Below are 19,013 nucleotides of genomic sequence, written 5' to 3'. Positions count from 1 at the left end.
TAAGTCTTTGCTACGGGAAGGCGGGAGAAAAAGAGGTAAAATAAATGACATATATAAAATTGTGGTAAAAACTCGTGTAATTAATTTTATTTTTTTTGTAAAGTTGATAGTTAAAAATGGTTAAATAATTTGATTGATTTAATTAAATTTTAAATTTTTATCTAGTAGCTCTTAGTTATTAATTTCATATGAAGTTGATTGTACTTGAATTTCTATCTAAAATTATAAACTAGTATCAAATTTTATTTGTCTAAATGATTAAGATAAACTATTATTTTAATTTTTAATATTTAGATCAAATTTTAATTTAATCTCTAACATTTTAAACATTTTATTTTAATTTCTAAAATTTTTAAACATTTTATTTTAATATAAACAAAGATAAATGTAAAAGAAAGTCACACATACTATTTAATATGTTATTTATTGAAATCTCACGTAATGAAAAATGGTGTCAGCACGAATCCAGAAAGCTTTTCCTTGGAGAACATGAAAAGCTAGCATTTTGGAAAGCAACGGCGTTCACGGGTGCGACGACGGCGTTCATGGCTGCGGAGCCGGCTGTCGGAGACTTCCAACAACAAGAAACAAAATAGATGGGGTTTTTCATTGTTGGGAGGTGGAAGTCCAATAGATGACTGGAACAGTGAATAATGTGAGCCCTTATAAACATTTTAGGTAGCCTATTTTTTAAGCCTAACGTATACAATGTCGGCATTCAACTTTTTTTTTGTTAGAGAACCGGGCTGAAAAAGCCTATGGAGAGAGAACTACAGAGTTCTAATAGAACGGGGAACTAAAACCCCTCTACAATCATCATCCAAGATAATTCTTAAACTAGTTTAGGACAGATCTATAAAGTGATATCCCATCTCCTGCTCCAGATCTTTCCTGGCTAACCAATCAGCTGCCTTGTTTCCTTCCCTGAAAACGTGTAGGATTCTCACTTGCCAATCTTTGCTTAGCCAAAACTTAATATTCCTTATGAGACTGTTGAAATGAGAAGACTTTTCATTTTTCCTCCCAATACTATCAATTACTGCCTTTGAATCAGACTCCAATATAACTCTCCTGCAGCCTAACTCCCAAATAGTTTGAAGCCCATGGAGCACCACCGATAATTCCGCCTGAAAAGCTGTATAATTTCCTAAGTTTGCACAAAAACCAGCCACCCAACGACCTAATTCATTTCTAATTACCCCACCACAAGATGCTAGACCCAGGTTTCCGATAGAGGACTCATCTGTATTGATCTTAAGCCAACCAGCATCAGGAGGTTCCCATCCTATGCTCACATTCGTCACCTTAGGGACCAGTCTCATCAAATTTCTTCTTTTAAAGGATTCTTCTATCAACTTGATCTAGGATTCAAATAACCGGCCAAGGTGAATTGGGTGTGTTGGGACGACTATTAAAAATTTTATGATTTCTCCATCTCCATAACCATCAACAAGTGATTATGAACTTGGTTATCCAAGAAGTTTGGTTATTGCGGCCGATTTCAGAGGTTATGTTCCATCTGATCCAGACCTCGAAGGGAGCTCTAAAAAATTCCTGGAGATAGGAAGGGTGGATGATCGAAGACCATACTCTAGAAGCTGAGGGGCAATCTCTTAAAATGTGAATTTGAGTTTCCTCAATCCCGTAGCATCTATGACAGTAAGGAGATGCCCAAAAAATTCTAGACCTTCTTTGCACTGTCATCAACTTCTTGTGCACTGCCATCCACATGAAGCACTTGATTTTCTGAGGACCCTTTCATCCCCATATAATGGCCCACACCGCATCCTGGGGTTCATTGATGTTGGCTAGCTTATAGTAACCACTTGCGACTGAATACTCTCCACTGTTGGTTAGTTTCCATATGATTTTATCCTCTCCTAATTCACGCATATGGGGATGTACTGCTCTAATTTTTCTGACAATATCCTCTGGAAGGAATTTTAGAAGAAGAACCCAGTCCCAATCCTGGTCTTGCATGGTAGCTTCTGCTATTGTGAGATTTCTCATGTGCGAAGGGATTGCGATCAAGGCTTTCTGTTCCAATTCCCTCTCTCCTTCCACCCACTCATCTCTCCACAATTTGATCTTCACTCCATCCCCAATCGAAAAGGAAATATTTTGGGTGAAAAAAACTCCAGCATTTCGAGAGGCTTTTCCAGAACCCCGAGTCCATCGATTTGCATTCAACTGAATGGATGAAATTGTGTCCCCTACCATATTTTTCATAGAGAGCTTTAGCCATAATATATCCTTCTCTGTGATTAGTCTCCACCAAATCTTGCCTATGAAGTCTTCGTTCATCAAAATCAGGTTACGAAACCCCAATCCTCCTAACTTTTTTGGTTTACATAAAGTGCTCTACCCTATATTATGGTGTTTACGTTCTCCTTGTTTTTCTCCCCAGATGAACTGTCTCTGCATCTTTTCCACCTCACGACACACACCTTTGGGGAGCTGGTAGTGCATCATACAATAATTTAAGGAGGGTGAGATAACAGATTGAGCCAAAGTTACTCTTCCTACAAAGATAAGACAATTTGCCTTCCAACCACTCAATTTATTTTTCAATCTTTCTATTGCTCCCTTGAAGTTCTCTTTCTTTATCTTCCCATTGGTTATCATTGCCCCTAAGTATTTTTCGAGACTGGGCATGTCTTTAAAACCACTTATTCTTGCAATGTTTTTCCTCAGGCTTTGCTGAACATTCTTTGAAAAAATCACTGAGGTCTTCGCTGCATTAACCTTTAACTCTGAGGCCTGGCAGAACTGCTCTAAGGTGTGAAAGAATTTGTTCAATTGATTCTTGGATGCCTCAACAAATAGAAGCACATCATCTGCAAAGAGCAGATAGGAGATAGAGGGCCTATCCTTCCCTGCCCTTAAGGGTATCCAATTCCTAGCAATAACTTCTCCTTTAATAAGGTGAGAAAATTTCTCCATTGCAATGACAAATAGTGATGAGTTTGGAAAACTCTAAATTAATATTTATGATGACTAAACATTATAAAAATAGTTAATTACAAAATTATTAATTTGATTCTCATTTAACATATATTAATTAATAATTTTGTGTTGCAGGTTTTATTTGGGCCGAAATAAAAAGAGAGATCTCAAGCCCAATAAATTAAAATTCAGCCCTATGTAATTCCTGTTATATGAATGTTGGCTGAAAAAGTTTTATTATTTGGGCCAAATTGATTCATTATTATTATAAGCCCAAGTTGAATATGCTTTCCTACTTGCTCAATGCATGATCCAAAATTTTATCAGAAAAGCAAATGTTATTATTGGGCCAGATTAAAAGATGTTGCTACCTAGCCCAATCTTAATTTTTGATGAATGTTTCCAAACTTGGTCCGAAACCAAGTTGAAGAGAAAGCAAATGTATTGCTTCTAGCTTCCAACGGAATCCACTTCTAGTGGAATTCAAATTTTGTTAAAATGAAGTTATTACATGCATTGGAAACATGAGAGAGAATTTGACATTGATTTGATTGAAGGCATCATTGCTTCACGCTATTCTACAAGGGAAGTAAAAGCAATCTCATTTCAATTAATATGATTCATTTAGTTGCTTTTGTTCTAGCCCTTTCTTCTCTCTCATCTCTCTCTCTCTCTCTTTCGGTCATTAACCAGAAAACAATGGAAGCCATGGAAGCCACACCTATTCACCGAAAAGGAGATGGAGAACGTCTCAAGACCATCACGATGATGGCAAGAAAACATAACAAAATAAAAGTATGTTGTGGTTGAGATTTTCACCAAAAATGGTAAGATTTGGTGAGGTAATCTCGAGCTCCTCATACCCAAAAAGAAAGTAGGAGATTCGGCCAGCAAAGAAGAGATCTTTGGAGGCATGGCTTGTCTCTGATTCTGCTCAACCACCACAGGAAGTAGCTAGAGTGGCGAAGTGATGGAAGAGACAGAGATTGGAGCAGATGAAGCCATCATCATCATGAAGCATCAAGGGCCAGAAATCCATCTTGGAGAGCAAGCCAAGGATGGAGCGCTCGGATTGATGAAGAGTGATTACCAAAGAAGAACTAGAGGTATTTGCATGTTGGATTTTGCATGAGTTATCTCTTCTCTCTGTGTGGCTGAACCGGATCTGTTTTGAAGGAATTAGAAGTAAGCAGTGAGAGTGCAAGGCACAGGATTCTCATAGCTACCTAAGCTTACAGATTTTCTTCTCCTTCAATGTATTCTGTTTAGTATTTTTCTGTTTAATTTTGTCATGTCTTGAGTCTCATGGAAAAAGGCAAACATTGAGGTTTGTATGGAAAAGCCATAGAGCGGAAAAAGGTAAAAAAGTGCAAAATTAAAAGAAAAAGTCATAGATGTCCTTAGAATTCCTTTGTTCATCTATGTTGTGTTTCATGATTCTGTGGGAATCCCCTTGTAAGTTGGGTTAGCACTTTACAGTTTGTAATCAGATTGATTATAGTGAAATTCCATCATAGTTGTGATGGAGACTGGATGTAGGCTGCATTGTACTTAGCAGCTGAACCAGGATATATCTGGGTGTAATATTCTTTCTCTACTACTCCATTTCTGTTTCTACTGAACAGGAGCTAAAACCAAAAATATCTCGTGCCAAGTGACGAGACAAAAGTAAAAAGTCTCGTGGCTAGGGACGAGACAAAAACAGAAAAGTCTCCTCCAAGATCAGAAAGTGTAATCAAGCAAAAAGGGGCTAAGATTCAACCCCCCCTTCTCTTAGCCACTAAAACCATCAATTGGTATCAGAGCTTGGTCTCAAAGAGATCAAGCTTTGCAGCTTGGAGAAAAGATCCTCATGGCAGAAAGCAGTGGCTCAAATCTGGTGTCCTATAACCTTACAGAAGGACAGTCAAGCAACAGACCGCCTCTTTTCAATGGGAAAAACTACACCTATTGGAAGGAGAGAATGAAGATCTTTGTGCAAGCAGTAGACTACAGACTATGGAAGATTATCCTGGAGGGTCCTCAATTTCCAATCAACACAAGTGCTGAAGGAGTAGTCACTCTTAAGCCTGAAGCAAGCTGGACCGAAGAAGACAGAAAGAAAATAGAGTTAAATGCCAAGGCTGTTAATCTACTCAACTGTGCTATCAGCTTTGAGGAGTACCGACGGGTATCATGATGCACAACGACAAAGGAAATCTGGGATAAATTGCAAATCACTCATGAAGGAACCACCATTGTAAAGAAGACTCGGATAGACATGTTAAACAGGGAGTATGAAATGTTTACAATGAAGAAAGGAGAATCCATTGATGAACTGTTCAAACGGTTCAACACCATCACTGTTGGCTTGGATGCTATGGGAATAACATATTCCGATTCTGTGCTTGTGAGAAGAGTGCTGAGATGTCTCACTAAAGAGTGGGAAACAAAAGCTTTAATTATTTCTGAGAGCAGTAACCTTGATTCCATGACACTTGATGATTTGAGAGGAAACCTTCTTGCTTTTGAAAACACTTATTTAAAAAGAGAGTCAAAAAAGAAAGGAATTGCCTTTTCTTCTGTAACTAACCTCCTGGATGATGAATCCAGTGATAACTCCTCTGAAAATGAATTTGTGTTGTTTGCCAAAAAATTCAGGAAAATTGTGAAGTTCAAAGGCAAAGGCAGCAGTTCAAGAAAAATGAAGAAAGACCTTAGCAAAGTAACTTGTTACAACTGCAAGGAAATGGGACACTTCAAATCTGATTGTCCTAAGTTAAGGAAAGAGGAGAAGCAAAAAGGGGGAAAGAAGAAGAAGGGTCTGATGGCATCATGGGAAGACTTGGAAAATGACTCAGAAAGTGATGAAGAATCTGAGACCAAGTCACAGCCTTGTCTCATGGCAAATCATGTAGATCAGGTATTTTTTCAAAACCCAGACACTGAAGACCTTCATCTTATGATAGATCACCTTTCTAAAAAAATAAGATGTTTTCTGACTGATAATCAAGATCTTGAACAACAAATTTTCATTCTTAAAGCTGAAAATAATTTCCTCAAAGATAAGCTAAGGGAGGCCGAAACTGCTTGTGATCTTGTGGAATAAAATAAGCAGTTGAAAGCTCAACTTAGAAGTTGTGAAAGTGATCACTCGGTAGTTGCATATGTAAACTGTTTTAAGGAAAATGAAGAGTTGCTGAAAAAGGTTAAAAGTCTTGAAAATGACTTAGCCAAATTTACTCAAAGTTCTGAAAATCTAAATCAAATTCTGTCTAGTCAAAAACCACTCTTTGATAAAGCTGGTTTGGGGTTTTATAAATCTGATAGGAAACCTTCTTTTAAAGATAAAGCTTCTTCATCCAATGACACAAGGTTTCAAGATCCCACCTACTTTAACAAAACAGCAACTCCAAGGTTTTGTAGGTTATGCAACCGAAGCGATCATTTCCTATTCAGTGTTTCTTTGGTGAAAGAATGATTGGTGATAAAGTTCACAAAGTTGTTTTTTATTACAATGATTTGGAACATAGGAGATGGTTTAACGTGAAAGGATCCAAGAAGATTTGGATACCTAAGGTCACTTGAGCTTATTTTGTAGGTATGCCTAGCATCCAAAAGGAAGGAAAATATGTGGTACATGGACAGTGGATGCTCTAGGCATATGACCGGAAAGACAACCTTCTTCATAAAGCTTGATGAATATGATGGAGGACTTGTCACTTTCGGTTATGATGGAAAAGGAAAGATAGTGGCCGTTGAAAAAGTTGGTAAAAACTTTTCATCTTGTATAAATGATGTTCTTCTTGTCAATGGTTTGAAACATAATTTACTTAGTGTAAGTCAATTGTGTGATTTAGGATTTGAAGTAATTTTTAGAAAATTTGTGTGCTTAGTTGTTTGTGAAAAAACTGGGGATATTCTTTTTGAAGCTAAGAGATGCAACAATGTGTATGGATTAACTCTTGAGGACTTGAAAGAACAAAATGTAACATGTTTTACATCTCTTGAATCTGAAAAATGGCTATGGCATAGAAAGTTGGGTCATGCTAGCATGTACCAAATTTCTAAGCTAGTGAAGAAAAATCTGGTTAGAGGAATTCCTAAAATTAAATTTGATAAGGATCTTACTTGTGATGCTTGTCAATTAGGCAAACAAGTCAAATCTTCTTTTAAACCAAAAGATGGAATCTCAACCAAAAGGTCATTAGAGATGTTACACATTGATCTTTTTGGTCCAACTAGAACATAAAGTCTAGGAGGTAAACACTATGGTTTGGTAGTGGTAGATTATTATTCTAGATTTGGTTGGGTACTTTTTCTTGCTCATAAAAATGATGCTTGCCATGCTTTCTCAACCCTTTGCAAGAAAATTCAAAATGAAAAAGATTTAAAAGTAGCTCATTTGAGAAGTGATCACGAAAAAGAATTTGAAAACCAAGACTTTAAAAAATTCTATGATGACTTTGGAATTTCTCATAATTTTTCATGCCCTAGAACACCTCAACAAAATGGGGTTGTTGAAAGAAGGAATAGAAGCCTTCAAGAAATGACTAGGGCTATGTTATGTGAGAATGAGGTTCCAAAATTTCTATGGGCTGAAGTTGTAAATACAACATGTTATATTTTGAATAGGACAATAATTAGAAAAGGGTTGAAAAGAACTCCTTATGAGCTATGGAAAGGAACCCCTCCAAATCTTAAGTACTTTCATGTTTTTGGATGCAAATGTTTTGTGCTTAACAACAAAGAAAATCTTGGTAAGTTTGATCCAAAATCTTATGAAGGAATGTTTGTTGGATACTCCACCACTAGCAAGGCCTATAGGATTTACCTTAAAAAACATAGAACCATAGAGGAATCCATACATGTTACTTTTTGTGATTCTAACTTAATTCCCAGTACTGTGATAGATATTGATTCAGATTGTGAAGGAGCTGGAACAAGCAAAGAAAATCCCAAGTCTGCCCAAATTGAAGAATCTGCCAGTCCAGCATTGTCTCGTCAGATTGGAGGAGACATTTCCACTTTGTCTCCTGAGCCAGCACGAGAAACTGAAACAGTGAGACTAACAGAAACTCATCAAAGCTCAACACCACAAAGAAAGCCTAGAGAATGAAAGTCTATGAGGGGTTATCCTCATGACTTCATCATTGGTGATCCCTCCCAAGGAGTGACAACAAGATCCTCAACCAAAAGACAATCCGAACCAAGCAACTTTGCATTTTTGTCACAAATGGAGCCCAATAATGTGAAAGAAGCTCTTGAAGACCCATCATGGGTCAAGGCTATGGAAGAGGAGCTTGCTCAATTCGACAAGAATGAGTTTTGGACATTAGTACCTCATCGGATGGTAAGAAAGTTACGGGTACTAAGTGGGTGTTTAAAAATAAACTTGGTGAGGATGGACAAGTTGTTCGTAACAAGGCTAGATTAGTGGCCCAAGGTTACGATCAAGAAGAGGGAATAGATTTTGATGAGTCTTTTGCTTCGGTAGCTAGAATGGAAGCAATTAGATTGCTTCTTGCCTATACTACCCATAAGGGTTTCAAAATGTTTCAAATGGATGTTAAATGTGCTTTCCTTAATGGCTTTATTGATAAAGAAGTGTATGTGGCACAACCCCCCGGTTTTGAACATAAAGATTTTCCAAATCATGTTTTCAAACTAACTAAGGCTCTTTATGGTCTTAGACAAGCTCTAAGAGCTTGGTATGAAAGGCTTAGTGTCTTCCTATTGGAAAATCAAGGGGTACCACAGACACAACTTTATTCATTAAAGCATCTAATGATGATATACTTTTAGTTCAAGTTTATGTGGATGATATTGTGTTTGGATCGGCCAATGAGTCCTTGTGTGAAGAGTTTGGAAAACTCATGACTAGTGAGTTTGAAATGAGTTTAATGGGAGAGCTAACCTTCTTTCTTGGCCTCCAAATTAAACAAACTCCTAGTGGTACTTTTATTCACCAAGGAAAGTATGCAAAAGAACTTATCAAAAAGTTTGGCCTAGAAAATTCTAAACCAATGGGAACACCAATGCATCCAAACAATAAACTTGAAAAAGATGATGATGGCAAAGATGTGGATGAAACACGGTATAGGGGAATGATTGGTTCATTAATGTATCTTACCTCCTCTAGACCGGATATTGTTCAAAGTGTGGGTGTATGTTCAAGATTTCAATCTCACCCAAAAGAATCTCATCTTTCAGCTGTTAAGCGCATCATTAGATACATTAAGGGAACTTGTGATTATGGCTTATGGTATCCAAAATCTGATGATTTTTGTGCAGTAGGGTTTTGTGATGCAGATTATGCGGGAGATAGAGTGGATAGAAGAAGCACCTCCGGCATGTGTTGCTTCCTTGGAAGCTCACTTAACATGTGGTTAAGCAAGAAACAAGCCACAGTTGCTCTATCCACAGCTGAAGCTGAATATATATTCGCATCTGCCTGTTGTTCACAATTAATTTGGTTAAAAACACAGTTGGAAGATTACAAATTAAAGATCAATAGTATACCATTGTTTTGTGATAACATGAGTGCAATAAATATTTCAAAAAATCCTGTTTTGCACTCAAGAACAAAGCACATTGAGATCAAATATCATTTTATTAGAGAACATGTGCAAAAGGGTACTATTGATATTTAATTTGTAAAATCTGAAGATCAACTTGCTGACATTTTTACAAAACCCCTCTGTGAAGACAGATTATGTTCTCTAAGAAAAAGCTTGGGAATGTTTGATTTAAGTTCTGTTGAAAATCTGTGAAATTCTAACTCTGCTCAGTTTTGTCTCGTAGGAATGGACGAGATAAAAATACAAGCATGTTGGAAAAGCTGTAATTAAGGGGGAGGCTGCGCAGAATTTATCTCTCATGGGCCCCACAAAATCTCTTTGACCCCACCTTGACCTTTTGATTGATCTCTCATTTTATGATGATCAAAATCTTTTTGTTGTCATATCAAATCCTATTGGAAGTGGTTATTGTCAAATCAAATCCCTCTCTCCATCTAATCCCTTGATTCTAGGAAACTACTTATTCAAACTCCTGAAAATCCCTTGGTTAATAACCGCGCCATGATGATCATTAACTTCCTCTTCCAATCAACATTTAATGCACCTCTAACTTCTCTCCACTCTCCACACTCTTCGGCCATCTCTTCTTCTTCCAACTCCATATCTTCTCTTCATCATGAAAAAAAAATGGTTTCTAGGAAGAGTGAACGCATTCGCCTTTCTCAAAAGACCCCCTCTCCACAGACCCACACTCATATCCATATTCATTCTACATCTTCATCTTCTCCCTCACCACCATCCAAACATACGGCCACCATGAGAAAGAAAGTAATTGCCCACAAAAGCTCAGGCCCAGGCAAAAACAAGGAGCCAAGTGTTGAGGAAGAATCATCTCGCACCTCACCCATTGCATCACCACCACCATCACCGAAGAAAGCCACACCTGGGAAGAGTGCTCAGAAATCAAAAGAATTCGTTCTACACAACACCATGGAACTGGCAAATCTGGAATCTTTGGAGTTTAATAATAAATTTGCCAAAACTCACTCCCATTATGACCCTGCCAGATTCAACTCTTGCACTTCTTATGAATTCCACAAAGAAGTTTTGCAAAAGCGTCATCTCTGTCTGACTTACCTTGTCAATCTTGAGATTCTTGCCAAAAAGGGAATAAATCTCTCTCCTCTCTTCGAACTGCTTCAATGGATTCCTCTGCTTCACATCCAGAAGCCAGTTTATCCAGGTCTGGTTCGTGAGTTCTACGCCAACATGAGACTTATTGATGGCACCCTCCATTCATATGTGAAAAGAGTTCACATCACTCTTGACACTGCCACCATTGGAACTATCTTGGGATACAAAGATGAAGGGGCGAGAGCATACATAGCCGACAGATGGGACACACAAGTCAGCGTCACCCATAAGGTTGTTCTTCAACACATATGTGAGCATCTCTCAGGCTTGGATGGAAATGTTCTTACTCACAAGGCCCTAGGTTCCACCAACTCATTACTTCACAGGATCATCACCCACATCTTGACTCCTCAAAGCGGGTCTCACAATAGAGTAACATATTCTGACTCCCTCATCTTATTTGCTCTTGTTATATCTACTCCCATTTCTTTTGGTTATATTATGATCCGCCATATGTGGGACTCGGTCAGGAGCACCAAAAAGGCAAATCTGCCCTATGATATGTTCTTAACGAGTATCTTTAAATTCTTTAAAGTTGACATTTTGAATGAGGCTGTAGAGAACAAAGTTTCAATGGTTAAAGGAGGAGGAGCAGTTAAAGGACCCAAAAGCAAGAAATTCATGGCTTCAGAAAGTGAGTTTGAGGACAGACCTGAGTCCTCCAAGACTACCAAGTCTATCAAAGAAATTCTCACAGAATTTTTAAATATGTCAGAAGTCATGATACAATCTCATAAGGCTGCCCGTAAACTCGCATATGAATCTGAAAGAGCATGGATGAGATGCAAAGATAGAGTGGGTCTAATGCTGGAAAACTTGGAGAAGGATTTGGGACTTGATGATGAAGAAGATGCAGGAGAATCTGATCTGCATTTATCTGATGATTAAATTTCTGTTTAAGTTTAGGATATTGGCTTAAATAGGCTCAATCTGTTTCTCTATTTTGTGTTAAGATACTGCTATAACTCTGAGATACTCTGTGATACTCTATTTTGTTTGGTTATATCTTTCATATCTTGTTTCCTATGACAAAATTTTGATTGCAGGTGCCCCTTTGATGACAAAAGAGGGAGAATAAGGTTAAAAAAATTTGAAACTGGAATAGGGGATGAAATTTTCATTTTGTGAAAATTCATGATCACCTCTATTGATGATTAAACAATGCATTTAGCTTATGTTGATTGAGAATGTATTCGGTTTATCTTGATTGCTGCCATTATTTGATGTTTATCTTGGTAAAATGTGTTTACTACTTACCTTGGTAAAATGATTTACGGATTTATTTTTGGCAGTTCTTAATGATGAAAGTTGCTGTGTTTGGAAAGATTAAATCATGATTGAAAAATATTTTTCCTACCAAGATTGCTCTGATTTATTGAAAAATATTTTTGAAAAGCAAGATTTTTACCAAAAACAGATTTTGATTGATTATGGTATGTTTGAGCAGAAAATTAAATTTGTGATAGCAAATAAATTTTGTATATCATTCAAATCTACTCATAAATCAAGCATTTAGCATCATGGAATGAATATGCTAAATAACATTGTTACTTGAAGCTTGATTAAATTGTTACAGGTATAAAGCTTCCCTTGGTAAAAATGACATATATTAAGGGGGAGCCTTGTGACAATTTGAAAGGGGGAGAAATTTGAAACATTCAAAGGGAGTATCCTATACTCTAACCTTTAACTTCTTTCCATTTCAATTTTTAATAATGTTTGTCATCAAGGGGGAGATTGATGAATTTGGAAAACTCTAAATTAATATTTATGATGACAACATTATTAAAATAGTTAATTACAAAATTATTAATTTGATTCTCATTTAACATATATTAATTAATAATTTTGTGTTGCAGGTTTTATTTGGGCCGAAATAAAAAGAGAGATCTCAAGCCCAATAAATTAAAATTCAGCCCTATGTAATTCCTGTTATATGAATGTTGGCTGAAAAAGTTTTATTATTTGGGCCAAATTGATCCATTATTATTATAAGCCCAAGTTGAATATGCTTTCCTACTTGCTCAATGCATGATCCAAAATTTCATCAGGAAAGCAAATGTTATTATTCGACCAGATTAAAAGATGTTGCTACCTAGCCCAATCTTAATTTTTGATGAATGTTTCCAAACTTGGTCCGAAACCAAGTTGAAGAGAAAGCAAATGTATTGCTTCTAGCTTCCAACGGAATCCACTTCTAGTGGAATTCAAATTTTGTTAAAATGAAGTTATTACATGCATTGGAAACATGAGAGAGAATTTGACATTGATTTGATTGAAGGCATCATTGCTTCACGCTATTCTACAAGGGAAGTAAAAGCAATCTCACTTCAATTAATATGATTCATTTAGTTGCTTTTGTTCTAGCCCTTTCTTCTCTCTCATCTCTCTCTCTCTCTTTTTCGGTCATTAACCAGAAAACAATGGAAGCCATGGAAGCCACACCTACTCACCGAAAAGGAGATGGAGAACGTCTCAAGACCATCATAATGATGGCAAGAAAACATAACAAAATAAAAGTATGTTGTGGCTGAGATTTTCACCAAAAATGGTAAGATTTGGTGAGGTAATCTCGAGCTCCTCATACCCAAAAAGAAAGTAGGAGATTCGGCCAGCAAAGAAGAGATCTTTGGAGGCATGGCTTGTCTCTGATTCTGCTCAACCACCACAGGAAGTAGCTAGAGTGGCGAAGTGATGGAAGAGACAGAGATTGGAGCAGATGAAGCCATCATCATCATGAAGCATCAAGGGCCAGAAATCCATCTTGGAGAGCAAGCCAAGGATGGAGCGCTCGGATTGATGAAGAGTGATGACCAAAGAAGAACTAGAGGTATTTGCATGTTGAATTTTGCATGAGTTATCTCTTCTTTCTGTGTGGCTGAACCGGATCTGTTTTGAAGGAATTAGAAGTAAGCAGTGAGAGTGCAAGGCACAGGATTCTCATGGCTACCTAAGCTTACAGATTTTCTTCTCCTTCAATGTATTCTGTTTAGTATTTTTCTGTTTAATTTTGTCATGTCTCGAGTCTCATGGAAAAAGGCAAACGTGAGGTTTGTATGAAAAAGCCATAGAGCAAAAAAAGGCAGAGAGTGCAAAATTAAAAGAAAAAACCATAGATGTCCTTAGAATTCCTTTGTTCATCTATGTTGTATTTCATGATTTTGTGAGAATTTCCTTGTAAGTTGGGTTAGCACTTTACAGTTTATAATCAGATTGATTATAGTGAAATTCCATCATAGTTGTGATGGAGACTGGATGTAGGCTGCATTGCACTTAGCAGCTAAACCAGGATATATCTGGGTGTAATCTTCTTTCTCTACTACTCCATTTCTGTTTCTACTGCACAGGAGCTGAAACCAAAAATATCTCGTGCCAAGTGACGAGACAAAAGTAAAAAGTCTCGTGGCTAGGGACGAGACAAAAACAAAAAAGTCTCCTCCAAGATCAGAAAGTGTAATCAAGCAAAAAGGGGCTAAGATTCAACCCCCATTCTCTTAGCCACTGAAACCATCAAAAAGGTAAGGTGACATTAGGTCCCCCTGTCTGATCCCCCTGGTAGGTGTGAACTGATCTATTTTGCAGCCATTCCATAAGAGTTTGTAGGTGACAGTTGTAATGCATGCCATAATTGAATTCTTGAAATGCTCACTTAACCTAAATTCTTCAAGGCATTTTTCGATGAAGCTCCATCGTAGTCTATAGTACGCTTTTTCGAAATTAATTTTTATTGCCATGGATTTTCTTTTTCCTCTCATTCTTCTTATGTTGTGACTGAGCTCTTTAGCTATAATGACATTATCATGAATAATTTTGCCAGGCACAAAATTTGACTGGTTTGGTGAAATTTGGTTAGCTAGCATAGGCTTAAGTTTAGACACCACAATTTTTGTGATTATTTTGTAGACCACATTACAAAGATCAATGGGTCAAAACTGTGAAATAAACTCAGGGTAGTCATTTTTAGGGATAAGGGAGAGCAGCATTTGATTTATCCTTTTGATTTCACTAGGTTGATTCTATAGGCTTATAACAAACCTAGTAAAGGAGTCTTTCACCACTTGCCAATTTTCCTTAAAAAATATGGCTGGGAATCCATCTTCTCTAGGAGCCTTCAGAGATCCTATGCTAGCTACTGCTTTATAGATGTCCAAACAGGAGGGAGTATCAATAAGAGCTAACTTATGTTGCTCATCCATCTGAGGGTAGGTAAGAGACGTCTTCAAGAGGAGGTTCTCATTGTTTTTTTCTATGTAAAGGTTCCTATAGAACTCCATAGCTAACATTTTTATTTCCTCCGGGTCCTCGCACCAAGCGCCATTATCCTTTCTCAATTTCACTATACGATTCTTCCTTCTCCTAGTCGCTGTCTTGGTATGGTAGTAATGTGTATTTCTGTCTCCATCTACTATCCACTGTTGTTTGGATTTTTGCAACCACATCAACTCTTCTTGATCCAGAATACTTTCCAATTTCTTAGCCCGATTTTCTTCCAGATCCTCTAAAAAAGGATTTTCACCATAAGATGGGACCTTTTGGATACCAACGATTCTATTTAGAATTCTCCTTTTCTTTTTAAACAAATTCCCGAACACTTGCTTATTCCACTCTTTTAAACTTGTCGTCATTGAGCATAAGGCAATAGGGAGAGTTTGATCCCCTTTCCAGGATGAAAGAAGGAAGGTATTAAACTCAGGGTGTGTTTTCCACATAATTTCATACCTGAAAGGCTTATCCCTTGTATCCATTCGCTCCGGATTAAGAATGATCATAAGAGGATGATGATCATAATTTACTCTTGGCAACACCTCCACCCTTGCGTCTCCGAACTCCCTTCTCCATTCTGCATTAGCTAAAGCTCGGTCTAACCTCTTGAAAACTCTATCCATCCCATCCCTTTGGCCTCCTTTCCAAGTAAAATGAGTACCAACATACCCCAGATCTAATAACTTACACTCGTTAATCCAATTTTGGAATCGTCTGCAAGCATGAGAGTCTACTGAGGCCCCTCATTTCTTTTTTTGCTCATGTGCAATTTCGTTGAAATCTCCAGCAAGCAACCATAGATTATTTATACTTCTAGAAATGATTTTAAGTTTTTTCTAGAGTTTTCTTCTCGTTGCTTCCTAGGGACAGGCATAAATAGCAGAGAGATCCCAAATCCTGCCGTCATTTATCGCGATAGCCATATGAACAAACTGGTAATGAGATTTCTTGATTCTAATATTCAGAGAATCATTATTCCATAATATCCAGATCCCTCCGCTGTAGCCGGAGGCTTCTTCTCTGTAGCTATACCTAAATCCCAGCGACTTAACAACTTGAGTAGCCCTATCGCCACTGCATCTAGGTTCAAAAATCATAGTGATAGTTGGGTTATTCTGTCTACGTATTTTCTTGAGGGTATGAATTGACGCCTGGTTCACTATCCCTCATACATTCCATGCTAGAATTGACATTAGGAAAAACCACAAAAAGTGAATCGAAAACACAAAGCCAGACCCTAACAAAGCCTAGCTGGTTACATTGCATCTCCTCTCCCATGATAGGAGGTTCTTCCATCATTTGGACTTCAACGACATCTTCTTCTTTATCTTTAATTTCTTTCATCACTTCAGATATCAAAGTGGAGTCTAGAGATTCAAAATAAAGTTGACCAGGGTCAGGGGGTTCATTGGGGTCATGGGATTCCAAAGGAGTTTCCTAAATACCATGAGAGAGGGGGACTTTCAGGTTTTTTGTTAGTCCAATTTTCATCAAAATGGGCTAGAACAGGTTGGGAAGGGGTAGGTTCTACAGGGGTTAATGGGTTATGGACCTGAGTAGGCTGAGTTGGGCTTTTAGACAAGGTCTTGGGCTGTTTGCTGGTTTGGTCATTGTTATGATCAGAAGAAGATCTAGAGGGTTGGGTAGCAGATATTGGGCCAGGATTAGGTCGAGAGTCTTTACCTTTGTGGATCTGCTGCATCGATGATTTTCCTTTTTTGTCATTTAGCAGTTTTCTTCTTAGGTCTTCCTCGCTATTAAGATTCTTATCCATCATTTGAGAAACATTCTCATTCTCCAATTCCTCTATCTGCAGTACAGCAAATCTAGAATTTGTCCCATTCACCTGTGCTTTCGCTCTACCAATTGTACCACTACTTGTACCTTCGCCTGTTTTAACCCCTTTTCTTCAACGTGTCTGTCATTGGACTAGCATCTACGGACGATACTCTTCTCCTTTTTCCTTCATGACCTCCTTATCCTTGTTTGAATTTTGTTGGACCGGAATGCCCCTATCTTCTTCCTCCTGCTGTGGTACCAAAGGGGCACCATTCAGCTGGTGGTTCTGAACCTGATTTCTCTCCTTCACAGGGCAACTCTCTTTTTCATGCCCCACTCTTCCACATGAGAAACATACTTGATGCAACCCCTCATACTCTATGGAATGGTTCACTCCATTAATCTGATATTGAGCCACCAATGGTTTAATCAAAGCCACCTCCACACAGAGTCTTGCGAATTTTCCCCTTGAAACTTCTGCTGTGTTGGAATCTATCTTCAGGGTTCGTCCAATAATATTACCAATCTTTCTCAGAATGGTTCTATTATAGTACTCGATAGCAAGCCCTGGAAGCTTCACCCAGGCTGCTACAGTATCAATAGTTGTCGTGGTCGGATCAAAGTCTGGTTTCCAAAGTCTTACGGAGAGATAATGATCTAGAATTTTCCATGGACCTTCCGTAAGGGCAAAGTCCAAATTCTTTGAGTTAAAAAATCTGACAAGAAAGAACTCACACCCTAGATCAATAACCTCAATGCTACCTCTTTTATCCCATAAAATCTCTAATCTTCTCTTCATCGCATGAGAGAAATTTTCCTTCCCAAAAGCTTCACAATGAGGGACTTCCACCATTCTTTTCGTATCTTCCTTTTGATGCTCTCTCTTATGACTAGATTGTAGAGCCCATTCGGGAGTTTCTGCAGCACGATCTCCTCATCATCATCACTTTCCTCTTCCTCTTCCATTGAAATAGAGGCATTTTCCTCTCTAGGTAGCTGCACTTCCATTGCTGCTGGGTCATTCTTTCCAATCTTCACTATACTTGCAAAGGACTTCTTCGCCCCTTCCATACCACTCTGCTTTAGTATCTTGACCTGACTTGCCTCCACTATCACATCATTAGCATCCATCTCCATACCAGCTTCATTTTCCTCCATCCAGTCTTCATGCCTTGGTTGAAGACCAACTTCTCCTGAGAACTCTCTCGTTTCCCCAGTTTTCTTGACCTTCTTCCCAGACCTACAATCCTCTTCTCCTTTTGGTTTCTTCCTAGGGTCATGGGATCGGGAGACACCCCCCTCACGTAGCCTCCTCTCATCGGACGGTGGTTGCCCTATAGTGTTAAAGTGGTCAAGAACCCTCAAATAATGTCTGAGGTTGTGGAGAGCAAAAACTTGTTTCCCAAATGGAGTTGGGCATAAACCTTGGTATGTATGTCGGCGTCCAACTTTTTTCGGACGTGAAGCATCTGACTTAAAGCCCAGTGGTAACTAATATGTTGGCGTGAAATTTAAGCCCAATATCATATTCATTTTCTCATTTTTTAAAATAATAATATCACGTTTATCAAAAAAAAATGTCACGACCAAAATAATAATAATAATAATATTTTTTACCCTTTTTCCTACCAATAATAAAAATAACATTTCTTGACCAAAAAATTTTTTTATTTTTAGAAATAAACAAATTTAAAAGGTACTGAAACTTTTGTTTTTTAAATGAAAAAAAGGAAGAAGATATTAAGTTATTAACAGATAGATACATATTTTTTAAGGGCAAATTACGTGCATAAACAAAAGGTAAACAAAATTACATATATCACTCAAATGAGATTACATTACGTGCATGTTCCTAAACAGTGTATTTATATAAATCGAATGAGGTATATTCGATTTACAATAACTAATAGTAAATCAAATTTGAGCATCTCGATTTAGTGTTATGGATATAAATCAAAACCGCCTTTGTCGAATTACTAGGGGAGCACATGGTTTGGGTGTCACATAATAGTAAATCGAAACAGGTCATTTGGAATTAGCACATAGTTTTCAGATACAAGCTAAATCGAAACAGGCTACATCAAATTAGCACATGATTTTTTATTTCAACGTAAATCGAATAAGGACAGATCGATTTACACAGATGGTTGGTCGATCATAAATCTATAATGCCTAATTCGATTTACCATTATTCTAGTTATATATAGAGTTTGAATTCGTTTCATTCGAACTACGTTACACCTCCATATCCCACCAACTCTAAAAAAATCCAAAGAAAGTGACCCTACTCTTCAAGTTTGATAGTGTACAAATGGAAGATGACCCAAATCA

General features: G+C 37.6%; 1 protein-coding gene and 1 long non-coding RNA gene across 4 annotated transcripts; one reads left to right on the top strand and one right to left on the bottom strand.

Annotated features, from left to right (window-relative positions):
- The first annotated feature begins 698 nt into the window (after positions 1-698).
- Positions 699-3,488, top strand: LOC112791544 (uncharacterized). Of its 3 annotated transcripts, none has more exons than XR_011880353.1 (4): positions 699-1,852; positions 1,939-2,313; positions 2,408-2,925; positions 3,082-3,488. It is a non-coding gene; the product is annotated as an uncharacterized lncRNA (long non-coding RNA). The 3 variants fall into 3 exon arrangements; XR_011880354.1 differs by having other exon boundaries at positions 887-1,852; positions 1,948-2,313; XR_003197233.3 differs by having other exon boundaries at positions 1,849-2,313.
- An 11,168-nt stretch (positions 3,489-14,656) lies between these two features.
- LOC140183598 (uncharacterized) lies at positions 14,657-15,526 on the bottom strand. Its single transcript, XM_072232057.1, has one exon. The coding sequence runs from the start codon at positions 15,524-15,526 to the stop codon at positions 14,657-14,659; it is 870 nt and encodes a 289-aa protein (XP_072088158.1).
- Between the last annotated feature and the right edge of the window lie 3,487 nt (positions 15,527-19,013).

The sequence above is a fragment of the Arachis hypogaea genome, chromosome 3 (assembly GCF_003086295.3).
Source record: "Arachis hypogaea cultivar Tifrunner chromosome 3, arahy.Tifrunner.gnm2.J5K5, whole genome shotgun sequence".
NCBI lineage: Eukaryota > Viridiplantae > Streptophyta > Magnoliopsida > Fabales > Fabaceae > Arachis > Arachis hypogaea.
Note: the sequence above shows the minus strand (reverse complement) of the source record. Positions and strands in the feature narration are given on the sequence as shown.